Raw genomic sequence first — 14,012 nt, 5'->3', positions numbered from 1 at the left:
ATCAAACTGAATGAAAATTTTAAAGATTCCTTCTTCTCAAATCCAACAAAAATAATGAAGGGAATGAAAATTTGATTTATTTGCTAATTTGCTTGTTTTATCGTTGATTTCCAAGGATAACTTTTTGAAGATAACAGGGGAATTCCCCCTTGCCCCTGTTCAAACAAAAGATAAGCTTAATTGGCTAAGCAAACATTCTTTAAGACAAAGAAGAAAAGTTTCATTTTCATTTGGTCGTCTTTGTGGATTTTGTGTATAGTACTCCCGTTTGCTTGCATGCATTTGCCATTTTCAGGACGATTTAATTTTGAAGAGAAAACAAACGCAGTAGTTCAACAGTTGAACATTCTTTAACTAAACAGAACAGAACAGAGTTTGAAATGAAAAATGATTCTTAGCAAATTTTCATCATCAGGAGTGGGAGTTGAAGAGAGGAACATTTCTGAAATTTGTTTTGCAATTACAAGACTTATTTTGAACATAGTTGCTGGTTGTTTTTTCAAAGAAAGTGGGAAGGGGGTATTGGAGATGGAGTAAAACGATGGGATTTTAAGTGAAATTAATTTTTGTTTGAGTTAATTAATTTTACGAGTGAATAAATCTTTGAAATTGTAATATTTCATTAATTATATACCAATACCTGGTGAGAAAATGCAAGTGATGGGATGGAAGTCCTTATTTTGATATTAAACAAAATTGATGGTAAAAAACTTAGAATTCGATTTAGAAAAACAAAGTTCTACGTTGCCAAATCTTGTCTTTATTGAAAATTGTAAGTCTTCTTTTGATATTTTTTAATAAAATTATTTTGATCCTGGAGCTGGTTGCAAGTTCAAGGAAGTAGCTGAAACAGTGTGACCTGGAAGTGGAGCCACATGCTCAACTCCAAGATTCTTGGCAACATATTTAGCTTCTGTTGGTACAAGAAGTGGTGCTTGAATAAAAAGTGGAGAAATGCTAAGAGGAAGTGCTGCTGGAATTGGTGATCCATGGATGGCTACTGATGATGGAAGGGAGCTTGAATCCTTGGATCCTGGTGCTTGTTCCAAGTTGATTGAAGAAGCTGAGTTTAAGTGTCCTGGAAGTGATGCCACATGTTCAGAACCAAGAGTCTTTGCGGTGTAGGTTGCTTCAGTCTTCAAACCAACTGGCACAATTAGAGGAGCATTGTAGATATGAGTTCCAGATGGTAAAGCGGAAGGAGCATTAACAGGAACAATGCCAGGTCCATAAGCGACAGCGGAATACAAAAGTGGAGAAAAACGTACAGCCGCCAATGGAACTACATTTGCATTTGACGTCATGGACAAAGCGCATATAACAAGGGCACCGATGAAAAACTGTGAATAAAAGCATTTTTAAAAAATTTGCAGTAAATTTAAGATGTTGTGAAAAATATACAAACCTTCATATTATTTTTTTTATTAAATAAAATTGAAGAACTAGACTTTATGACAACTAATTGGCTTTTAATATCGTATTGGACTTTTACTGCCCTTTTATAGGGTATTTGTTGATGTGTCTCTTTATCTGCTTATCACAATAATGTTGGAGCATCTTTTGTAACACAAACAAGTAATTGCTTTTTTAGAAAGTTGCAGGGCCAATCAAGCTTGAGTTCAAAGTACCATCAAACTACCAAAATAAAACTGGAATTCTATTTTCTATATAAGATTGATGTGATAATTATTCAAGTTGAAATTATTAATATAAGCGTTTTATTTGCCCTTTAGTTGTTTTGAAACAATATTCTTAAATTTGTATCTACATTAGGGTGGGTCAAAAAAATGGAAATTCGTTTTTTTGATTTGGTACTTCGAAAACTCGATTGCTAGACACCTCTAGAATATACTCACCAAATATGAGCTCTTTATCTTAATGGGAAGGTCCTTAACGTTGGAAGGACTTAAACGTTCTATAAAAAGTTCCTTGGCAGCAAATTAATTGCTTTAACCGTTAAGAAGATATTCGTATCCAAACCAATGCCCACTGATTTCAATAGTTTTCTTATGACAAGTATGCATTGCGATTTGAATACGATTATCTTCTAAACGGTTAAAGCAATTAATTTGCTTCCAAGGAACTTTTTATAGAACGTTTAAGTCCCTACAAGAAAACATCTTGCTAATTTGAAAATATTGAATTTTCAATGAATTAGAAAATTTTGAAAATTAAAAAATGTTTTCATATTTTTTTTTTAAATTGACCTCAAATATCTTTAGAATGGTTAGATTATTGAAAAAAATTATTAAGACCTTTTTTGTGGAGCAATCTGTTTCCTACAAGAATATGCGCGTTTGATTATTATAATTTTTCAATTTGTTACAAAATTAAGAACAAAAAACGAATTTTTAAAGATTTTCTCGATTTTTGGACCTCAAATATCTACTAAACGGTTAGATAATTCAAAAAAGTGTATTTAACCTTTTTTGTAGAGCGTTCAAATTTGCAAAAAAGTCGATTTATAAAAAAAATAATTTTTTTTTGTAGAAGCTTGATGCAAAAATGGAAAATTTAAAAGCGGAGGACCTTCCCATTAATATAAAGAGCTCATATTTGGTGTGTATATTCTAGAGGAGTCTAGCAATCCATTTTTCGGAGTACCAAATCAAAAAAAAGAATTTCGATTTTTTTGACCCACCCTAATCTACATATATATTTAATATTTTTTATTGACTTTCTAACATATGTACATTCATTGATTTACTTAGGTATAATGTGTAATTCTAATTTTTGTTATTAAAGGGTTTGCTACAAGCTATACAGGGTGTCCCAAAAGTAATGGATCAAACGAAGTATGCTGATAGGCCAACTTTAGGGCTCTCAGAATTTGGTAACTTGTTTATCCCAAATCCTTACGGTTTTTGATTTAACGCAGTTTTTGTGAAATTTCTATAAATCCCGACTTTGCAACAGTATTTTGTTTAATCCGCTCATAATTGATTTTTGTTTTTTACAATTCTTTCACTAAAACATTGCCTAATAAAAAGAAATAATTAATTAATCTAAATATTTTTTATTTCATTCGCCATTTTGCTGCAAATTAATTAACAGTTCCATGTTTTATGAAAACTCAATTTCTCACTTTTATTTCAGAGCAAAACCCTGAAAAAAATTTGTATAGTGTTACCCTGGTTTATTATTTTGAAAACTTGCCGTGTTATTGCAGATTTCAAAAATGTATAAAAGTTTCCATGAAATTAGAACGAAAGATATTACAATTTGAATGCAAAAAAACAGAGGTTTTCAGAGCAAAATAACAAACAAAAATCGAGGCTTTTATTCAAAAAGAAATAAACAAACAACAGTCGAGAAAATTTGTTTATTTTACTTTGTTATTTTTCTCTGACAGAACCTATTTTGTTGCTTTTAAATTGTAATATCTTTAGTTCTAACTTCAACTTTGGAAACTTTTATACATTTTTGAAATCTGCAATAACACGGCAAGTTTTAAAAATAATAAACCAGTGCCACACCATACAAATTTTTTTCAGGGTTTTGCTCTGAAATAAAAGTGAGAAATTGATTTTTCATAAAACATGGAACTGTTAATTAATTTGCAGCAAAATGGCGAATGAAATAAAAAATATATAGATTAATTAATTATTTCTTTTTATTAGGCAATGTTTTAGTGAAAGAATTGTAAAAAACAAAAATCAATTATGAGCGGAGGAAGCAAAATACTGTTGCAAAGTCGGGATTTATAGAAATTTCACAAAAACTGCATTAAATCAAAAACCGTAAGGATTTGGGATGAACAAGTTACCAAATTCTGAGAGCCCTAAAGTTGGCCTATCAGCATACTTCATTTGATCCATTACTTTTGGGACACCCTGTATATAAAAATTAACATTGTACTTTTGGACAATTTTTTTTTTCAATAAATCTTCATAAAAAGGCCATCTTTAACTTAAATTGACGTTTTTATAACATTTTATTTATTAATTTAAACTAAAAATAATTTTTTTTTTAATTTCATAAATAAAATGATGTATACCTAATTATTATTTAGATTATTTACAGAAAAAAATTATATTGGAGTGAATTATAAGATTAAATCGTTTAGGCGGTAGAAGCAATTTTCTCACAAATCGGCTTCAAATGTAAAAAAAATGTATTAAAACACAACGGCAACGCATTCGTTACTAAGATATACATTTTCACAAAGCCAGTAGTTTATGCTGGTAGTATATAACGTTTGAGCAGAAAAAATATCACTATAAACAAGAAAAATAACTTTAAACTGGGCAAAATACTTAAAAATATTGAAAAATCTTCCGAAGAAAATTTTGTTCGAAGTCGTACCGATTAATCGAAAAACTAATGATGCCAATCGATTTCTCAGGTCCGAAATAGGGGGAAACAGTCAACAGCCCACTTGTCAAAGATTTCGACTTGCATAGTGTTATTATACGAATCTTGGAGTTATTCCACTTGTGCTTTAATCTAATTTGTATTGAAATTGATGATATCAATTAGCCTGAAATTTTTCATTTTCTTATAACAATTCAACTTAAGTTTATTGTCTTTTGCTTCTGAATCCGTCTGTCCCGCAAAATTTTAGGTTTTGAGCGAAGTTTTTAACAAGCAATACGCTCTTGTTATAAAGGAAACAAAAGAGCTGACATGCAAACTTGATACAGAATCGAAAACGAAGTTTAAAATGTTTTATAATTCATTTTAGTTTTAATGCTTTATAAACACAAAAAGAACCTAACAAGAACTTATTATTTTTTAGCAATTTTTTATACAAACGTGTGGGTGTATTCTTTTGAAAAACACTCTTCAAATGAGAGAAATTAAGTGAAAGAAAAATTATAAATATGCATTAAATGTGTTTAAGAGCGGAATTCAGAGTCGTTACTCAAGTGAAAATTTTTCTCAAGCACAAGTCTGAGATGAATTTTCTGAGTGTTTGCCCAAGTATTTACTTCAAAATTTCCTCAGTTGGAATTCATTAGCTAAAGTAAAGACACCCCTAGGTTTTCTTAACGTAATTAGTAGCTGAAGTGGACCAAACGCAAGACCAAATGTTCACTTGAGTAAAATTTTTACTTGAGTAACGACTCTGAATTCCTCTCTAAAAGTATCAAAAGCGTTTCTGCATAGTTTTCTTTAGGGTGAAACAAAAGGTGAGGGAATTTGAATTTCCTTAAAACATGGTTTTTAATTTTTTTTTTTTTTCTCAAAAATGTTAAAAAATTTGTACCAACATGTAAAAATATAAAAAAAAAAAAAAAAAAAAACAGCGACAAAGATATACCAATTTTGTTTTTTAATATTTTGCAGAATGTATGTATAAGTTTTTTTTAGCCAAGTTTTTGAAATTTTTCTAATGGTGTCAAAACTTTGACATATGAAAAAAAATTGATTCATAGAGAGTTACTACTCCAAATAAGTTAAACACTAAAATAATCATATTTAAGCTCTTTCAAAATCTTCTAGTATTCTACCAATAAATGCTAAAATTAATCTCTGTTTAAGATCTATCTTTCAACTTGATAAATTTCATATCAATATGATATATAGAATTCAAGTTTAATTTTGTAATTATTTATGGTACTTTAAACTTAAGTCTGATTGACCCGACAACTTTCTAAAAAAACAATTAGGTTCTACTTACTTTTCATATTTCTTTCAGGAGTACTTTTGGTTACTTGTTTGTATTACAAAAGAAGCTCAACATTCATTTGATAAGCAGATAAAGAGGCAGCATATTAGTTGCCCTATAAAAAAGCAGTAAAAGTCGAATAAGACATCAAAAGTCACTGAGTTGTCATTAAGTCAAGTTCGTTCTTCAATTTCAATTAATAAAACAAAAAAACAATATGAAGGTTTATATATTTTTTCACAACATCTTTTATAATAAGCATTTTTTAAAAACACTTTTATCCACAGTTCATCATCTGCTACCTTGTTTTATGCGCTTTGTTCATGAGTTCAAATGCTAGCGTAGTTCCACTGCCTGCTGTGCGTTTTTCTCCACTGTTGTATTCCGCTATCGCTTATGGACCTGGTATTGTTGGTGTTAATGCACCTTCAGACTTACCATCTGGACTTCATGTTTACGGCGCTCCTCTAATTGTGCCAGTTGGCTTGAAGACTGAAGCTACCTACACCGCAAAGACTCCTGGCTCCGAACACGTTGCTACACTTCCTGGACATATTCAATCAGCTTCGTCTATCAACTTGGAACAAGCACCAGGATCTAATAATTCAAACTCGCTTCCACCATCAGTAGCCATCCATGGATCCCCAATTCCAGCAGCTCTCCCACTTAGTATTTCTCCATATTTCATTAGAGCACCAATTGTTTTACCAACTGAAGCCACCTATGTAGCCAAGAATCTTGGAGTTGAACATACTGCTCCACTTCCTGGTCACACTATTTCGACCACTGCCTTGAACTTGCAACCAGCACCAGGATCAAATTGAAAATAACAATTTTTGTATGAACCATCAAGAAATAAATAAAATTCAGCATTAATATAATATAAAATTCAAAAAACCGTTCCTTTTTGAAGCTTTGGTGTAATTTGCAAAAGTAAATTGCTTTAAGAATCTTTGATCTTACTCCTTAATTTTATCTGATGGTAATTTAATACTTTCGAACCTATAACCTTATCAGCTAACCCTTTCCAAGTCTTTATCCATATAACCTCAAACAAATGCCCGCAAATTGATGTTTATTGTTTGCAATCAATTTCAATTATTCCTGTCACTGCGAACTTGATCCTCATACAAGGATTTACTCATTTAAACCACAATCTCAATTTAATTTAATCGCAAATAAACCTCTTTTGTTACTATTTCACCCACAGAACCAAGAATTTGTGTGTTCTGGTGTCAAGAATAAATCTAATTCAAATAATAATTGAAAATATCCTTTCCACATATATACAAACACACCAAAACCCCGTGAACTCACTATATCTATTAGAACAAACCAAATAAAATCGAATCATAAATCTCGCTGCGGTTTCCAGTATGAGCTTGTTTCACAGATACTCGTTTATTTCGCAAAGAAAGAAAAGAATCCCCGAAAAAAAAAAACATTGCCCAAAATCCATACTAAGCTTAATTGACTCCATAATTTATCTACAAAACTTCCAAACCGAAACCAAAGTCCTGCCTATCCTTCTGCTCTCTATATGTGGGCCATCTCGACTGGTCTCTCGTGGAAATTATTTTTCTTTTCTTTTGACTATTTATAAGGGTTACCCCCAAATATTCCTCCCCAAAACATAGTATTTATATCGAAATGTTATTTATGGCGTCCATCAGCACAGAGCCCCAGCTCGCACGCAATAGTTTTTATTTTGCGGTAGATATGGGAAAATCCTGGCAATAAAATAAGACTCTAGTGTCCAGCTTGTTGGCAGCATCTTAAGGAGTCCAATGTTAACACGTCTCGCATCAACACGCCCTGCAGGAAAATATTGCTCTTTTTCGATGTCCTTATAATAATTTTGCTCGTATTCTATGAGTGAAACGAGTGGCGGTGTTTTTTTTTCTTTCTCCTGGCTGACTGAGAAAATTTATGTGAGGATACTTTTTTGGTCCTGGAAAGACGGAGATAATTTTTTTTTTTGGTGATGCCCGATGGCAGCATGTTGCCTCTTCGTAATATTTATTTATTTTCCGATTTTCTAAATTGATGTCAGGTCAGCCATGTTTAAGTTAATAGATAAGTTATATTGGTTGGGTTGGGTACTATGTAGTCCTTGATTTGGAATCTTATTTAATTGCATTTGTTGTCTTTTTCTCAAGGAATTTTTAATCTTTGAAACACTTTTAGAATTAAAATCTCATAAGGACTTTCCCTTCTTCAGGTGCAGACTATTTACTGTCAGTTTGATTTGCATAAAAACGTCATTTACTTTAAACAAAGAAGATTATAAGTAAAAGATATTAGAAGAGAATGTGCAGCAGGTGCTATGAATAGTTTTGATTGAAATTTGGAAATGGATTCGAGGATAAAATCATTTATCCATTCGTAGAGAACTTTGGGGCTCATTTCAGAAGACTATTAGTTGAAAATTGAAGTATACTTTTAGGAGTGATACCTGAATCACGTTTACTGCAATAAATGTTTAGCAGACTTCCTCAAAATATGCTAGAAATTAAGAATTCAGTTGAAATTTTAAAAAGAAGTCAACAGTGATGTCTTAGAATTTTTCTGCAGAAAGGAAATTGAGTTGAAAAAAAAAATTGGACTTTCGGTTTTTCTTGGAATTGTATTTTCAATTTTTTTTTCTTGATTCCTTTGTTTTACAATTTCTGATTTTTAATTTGATCCTGGTGCTGGTTGCAAGTTCAAGGAAGTAGCTGAAATTGTGTGACCAGGAAGTGGAGCAATATGCTCAACTCCAAGATTCTTGGCTACATATTTGGCTTCAGTTTGTAGAACAAGTGGTGCTGGAATGGTAAGTGGTGAAATACTATAAGGAAGAACAACTAGATTGGGTGAACCATGGATGGCTACTGATGGTGGGAGAGAATTTGAATCCTTGGTAGCTGGTATAGTTCGCAAATTGATGAAAGAAGCTGAGTTCAAATGTCCAGAAAGTGTTGCAACATGTTCAGAACCAGGAGTCTTTGCTGTGTAAGTTGCTTCAGTCTTCAAGCCAACTGGTACAATTAAAGGAACACCGTAAACATGAAGTCCAGATGGTAAATCTGAAGGTGCATTTACAGGAACAATGCCAGGTCCATAAGCGACAGCGGAATACAAAAGTGGAGAAAAACGCACAGCAGACAGCGGAACTACACTTGCATTTGAAGTCATGGACAAAGCGCATAGAACAAGGGCACTTATGATGAACTGTGGATAAAAGTGTTCTTAGAAAAATGCGCATTATAAAAGGTGTTATAAATAAAATACAAACCTTCATGTTGTGTTTTTATTGTTTGAAAGAGAAGAACTTGATTATATGACACCTTAGTGGCTTTTGATGTCTTAATTGACTTTTATTACACTTTTATAAGGTATTAATTGCTGCCTCTTTATCTGCTTATAGCATAAATGCTGAGCTTCTTTTGAAATACAAACAAATAACTATAGTTGCTCCCCAAAGAAATATGAAAAATTAGTGGAACGAGAACCTAATTGCTTTTTTTTAGAAAGTTGTGCGACAGTCAAATTTGAGTTCAAATTACCACAAAATTGAACTGGAATTCTTCATCAGATTTAAATAAATTATTCAAGCTGAAAGATGGATCTTAAATTATTATTATACTTTGTTTCCAACTTATTTACATTGTGTCTCATATGTCAAAGTTGTTATACAATTGGTAGAAGTTCAAAGAGTTGGCTAAAAATAAACTTTCCCAAATCCACATATTTATATTCTTTATTTATTTATGCGACCTTTTTATTGAAAATAGACAATTAAAACAAATTTACTAAAAGCTTACAACCGACTTTCAAAAAGGAGGAGGTATTCCATTCGTCTGTAATTTTTTTTTTTTTGAAGTTATACTTCTTATGGGAGGGTGGGTATGAAAATTTACTTTTTGACAAGAATGTCAAAGGGATTATGACGCGATCACCCTGGGTAGCAGGGCTGTCGTTTCACCTTTAGAGTAGGCAGTACTTTAGTATTTAAAAATGCAGTACGCCGCAGTACGGCAAACATAAAACACACAACACGTTGCAAGTTACATGTTTCATGTGGCAAGTTGTATGTGGCAAGTTGCGTGTGGCAAGTTGCATGTGGCAAGTTGCATGTGGCAAGTTGCATGTGGCAAGTTGCATGTGGCAAGTTGCATGTGGCAAGTTGCATGTGGCAAGTTACATGTGATAATTTCCATGTGGCAAGTTGCCAGAGCTGCAAAAAGCTCACATTTCAGCTCAGCTCACAGCTCAGCTCAAATTTGAGCTAGGTACCATAGCTTAGCTCATTTGAGCTGAGCTGGAAGTGAGCTGAGCTGAAAGTGAGCGCCCCAACTTCCAACGCCTATATCTCGAAATTTTGAGGAAAATGAAAAAAAATTTTTGATGCCAAAAGGTAGCGGGGACTCTAACCTACATTTGGGTACAACTCTCATCCCTGTAGGTCCACGCTTTCTCAAACCGGGAGAACTTAAAAGTAAAAAAAAAATAGGCACGATTCTGAAAAAAAAGGCATGATGTGGCGGTTTAACATGGAAGGCGATTTTTTAAAAATTTGACAATATGCAAAGCGTAGGCCCATGACACAAGCTATCATTTGGCATCACTCCCGAAAATTGCTCTCAAGCGGTTTAGCTTCCAGGAGCGTTCAAAGATTCGGGGATTTTTCGAAAAAAAATTTTACCCCAACTTTCAAACGCGATTTTCTCGGAATTTTGAATAAAATCGAAAAACCGGATTATACCACTATCGGGTAGCTGAGAATATAAGCTTTCATATGGCACCACTCCCCTGTCTCTAGATCAAAGCGTTCCAAAGCCTTTATCGCGGAATTTTGAAGAAAATGAAAATAAAATTTTTGATGCCAAAAGGTAGCGGGGACTCTAACCTACATTTGGGTACAACTCCCATTTCTGTAGGGCAACGCGTTCTCAAACCGGGAGAACTTAAAAGTAAAAAAAAATAGGCACGATTCTGAAAAAATAGGCATGATGTGGAGGTTTAACATTTAAGGCGATTTTTTTAAAATCTGATAATGTGCAAAGCGTAGGCCCATGACACAAGCTATCATTTGGCATCACTCCCAAAAATTGCTCTCAAGCGGTTTAGCTACTAGGAGCATTCAAAGATTCGTTTATTTTTCGAACAAAAAATTTACCCAAACTTTCAAACGCGATTTTATCGGAATTTTGAAAAAAAATCGAAAAACCGGATTATACCACTATCGGGTAGCTGAAAATATAAGCTTTCATATGGCACCACTCCCCTGCCTCTAGATCAAAGCGTTCAGCTCCCAGAAGTTTTTTCGCGCTCCCAACTTCCCACGCCTATATTGCGGAATTTGAAGAAAATGAAAATAAAATTTTTGATGCCAAAAGGTAGCGGGGACTCTAACCTACATTTGGGTACAACTCCCATTCATGTAGGTCCACGCGTTCTCAAACCGGGAGAACTTAAAAGTAAAAAAAATAGGCACGATTCTGAAAAAAAAGGCATGATGTGGCGGTTTAACATTTAAGGCGATTTTTTTAAAATCTGATAATGTGCAAAGCGTAGGCCCATGACACAAGCTATCATTTGGCATCACTCTCAAAAATTGCTCTCAAGCGGTTTAGCTACCAGGAGCGTTCAAAGATTCGGGGATTTTTCGAAATCAAGGGGCACGGTAGTGCCCAGCCAAGTTCTCTAGCAACTTTGGCACTACACCCTTATTTACAGGAAACAACTCAGGCCATTTTCGACCCCCCTCTAACTTCCACACCAAAGATGCTAGAAATTTCAAACTCGCTACATTTATTGAGCTTGTCAAAACAAAACTCCTCACAAAATTTAAGCCTTTTACGATGAGTAGTTTCTGAGATATAGGGCTTCAAAAATCGCAAAAACCGTAACTGACTGACTGACTCACTCACTCACTCACTCACTCACTCACTCACTGACAGATCATCAAAATTATGGAGAACTTCCCGTTAACGTAGAAACTTGAAATTTTACACTGTGATAGGGCTTGTGGTGTATACAAAGGGAAAAATCGAAAATTTGAGATTTTCAATTCAGGGGGCGTGGCATCCGCCCATTTCCGCTGAATTTTCATTAAATATAATAAAGCACTTCTGATTATCGTAGAATCTTGAAATTTGGTAGAATGGTAGAGATGGTAGTTTATACAAAGGAAAAAATTTAAAGTTTGAGAATTTCAGCCAGGGGGCGTGGCAACCGCCCATTTTCACTGAATTTTCATCAAATATAGAGATTTTCAATTCTACAGCCATACCTTGCAAAAAGTAGTGAAATCACAACAAAAACATTACTGTTAAAAAAGGAGCCAAGTTCTCCTATGTTGAAATTATGCTGGCACAAAAAGTACTGAGATGTAAAAGTGTACCAAGTTCTAAAGTTTGGGTTCAAATTCGTATCAATAAAATTTTGATTGTTTACTTGGCAATTTTTGAAATAACTTTAAAAATCGGTAATTAAAAGAAAAATTGTCAAGAGAACAATCAAAATTTTATTGATACGAATTTGAACCCAAACTTTAGAACTTGGTACACTTTTACATCTCAGTACTTTTTGTGCCAGCATAATTTCAACATAGGAGAACTTGGCTCCTTTTTTAACAGTAATGTTTTTGTTGTGATTAAAAATTTACCCCAACTTTCAAACGCGATTTTCTCGGAATTTTGAAAAAAGTCGAAAAACCGGATTGTACCGGAATTTTTTTTATGATAAAAAAAGAAATATTTTACTAAAAAAATAGAAATATATTTACTATTGAAAAAACCAAGAGAAAAGATCACGAAAAATTATCTGTTTTATTTATAAAAATATCCATGTGTTAAAATATATCCGTTAATAACTAGAACCAAACATCTTAAGCTATGGTGTTTTATAAAAGTTTAAAATATCTTCAAATTTCAATATACTTTCCAAATAAAAATCAATGTATCCTCTCACCCATCACAGATCAGCTCAGCTCACTTTACCTTAGCTCAACCATCAGCTCAGCTCAAATGAGCTGGAGCTATGGTACATAGCTCAAAAGTGAGCTAGCTCAAAATTTGAGCTGAGCTGTGAGCTGAGCTCAGCTCACTTTTGAGCTTTGTAGCAACCCTGCAAGTTCCATATTGCTGCTACTAGTGCTGAAGAAGCGCACACAATTCTCATAAAATTACCATATCGCACATTTTATGCGCAATTCCGCACAACATGAGTAAATTTCACAGAATAAATTGAAAACTACATGGTCGCAAGGAGGATGAAAGAATTAATTTATTGTTCACTTGATAAAAATGTAAAAAAACGACGTGTGGATAAATTACTTTAATAATAGAAATTAAAAATATCAAATGAAATTCATTTACATATACTGAATGAGAAGTATAACTTCAGTCGCGTGTACATGTGTACACACACTCTTTTTTTTTTGTATGTTTGTTATCTCATAACTTTGGACTGAGTGAACCAATTTTGATAATTCTTTTTGTATTGGAAAGCTTGTGGCTGCAATATAGTCCTATTTTAATTTCGTTCAGTTTAAGCCTCAAGACAGAAACTATTAGAAAAACCATAAAATCCATGGATCCATGGAAATCGGTTTTGTTTTTTGATAAAAATGATTATTTTTAAAATAAAATTCTGGTTTGGGTAACAAGCTTTTTATAAAAAATATTCATAAGAGAAGTTTTTAGGTACCTATTTAATTTTATAATTTTATTTTTTGAAATTAAAAAAATTATATTATATTTGTTTTTAAATAAAAAAAAACTTCTTTAAGATTGGTATGTTTGGCCTCTAAACGCCGAAGTAAAGTTTTTAGAAAATAAAAAAATCAAAATCCTTCTAGTTTTTTAAATATTTTTCTACAATTGAGCTATTAAAAAAAATATTGATGAACACAAAAACAAAGTTTCAAGGAAATTTACTTGCGCGTTTTCGAAAAAAAATGATTTTCAAAACAAAATGTTTGATTACGTACTTTTAAAAATCCAAAAATTATTTTGTGGAAAATTTTTCTTGATTTTAACATTAAGGATCTTTAATATTAAGTTTTATATACATACATAGAATTTTATATACATATAGTACCTATCATATAACCGTCATAAATGAGCATTTTGAAAAGAAGTTGATTCATTTTTTCGAAGTTTCGTTTTTAAAAGTTTTTTTTTCTGAAAAATATAAAGAATTTAAAGAAGAATACCTAAAGAATTTTACATACAAATAAAATATTTAAAAAAAAACGACCGTTTTCTGAAATATTGAAAACCGAACGAAACTTCGAAAAAAATTTATCAACTTTGTGGAAGTGGGAGTTTTGTAAAATTTTATATAGCATTTCATGAAGAACTGATGTGCTTCATTGTATTGTTTACATACTTCCAACTGCTTTTTGTAATTA

At 32.5% G+C, this 14,012-nt stretch overlaps 2 protein-coding genes across 2 annotated transcripts; both read right to left on the bottom strand.

The window, feature by feature from the left end:
• Nucleotides 1-752: 752 nt before the first annotated feature.
• LOC129914598 (uncharacterized) lies at nucleotides 753-1,333 on the bottom strand. The gene has a single exon (XM_055994301.1). The coding sequence runs from the start codon at nucleotides 1,302-1,304 to the stop codon at nucleotides 804-806; it is 501 nt and encodes a 166-aa protein (XP_055850276.1). The 5' UTR covers nucleotides 1,305-1,333; the 3' UTR covers nucleotides 753-803.
• A 6,954-nt stretch (nucleotides 1,334-8,287) lies between these two features.
• On the bottom strand, nucleotides 8,288-8,894 carry LOC129907210 (adult cuticle protein 1-like). The gene is made up of 2 exons (XM_055983307.1): nucleotides 8,889-8,894; nucleotides 8,288-8,824 (listed from the first exon to the last, which is right to left on the bottom strand). The coding sequence occupies exons 1-2, from the start codon at nucleotides 8,892-8,894 to the stop codon at nucleotides 8,288-8,290; spliced, it is 543 nt and encodes a 180-aa protein (XP_055839282.1).
• Nucleotides 8,895-14,012: the final 5,118 nt, after the last annotated feature.

Source organism: Episyrphus balteatus, chromosome 1, assembly GCF_945859705.1.
Source record: "Episyrphus balteatus chromosome 1, idEpiBalt1.1, whole genome shotgun sequence".
NCBI lineage: Eukaryota > Metazoa > Arthropoda > Insecta > Diptera > Syrphidae > Episyrphus > Episyrphus balteatus.
Note: the sequence above shows the minus strand (reverse complement) of the source record. Positions and strands in the feature narration are given on the sequence as shown.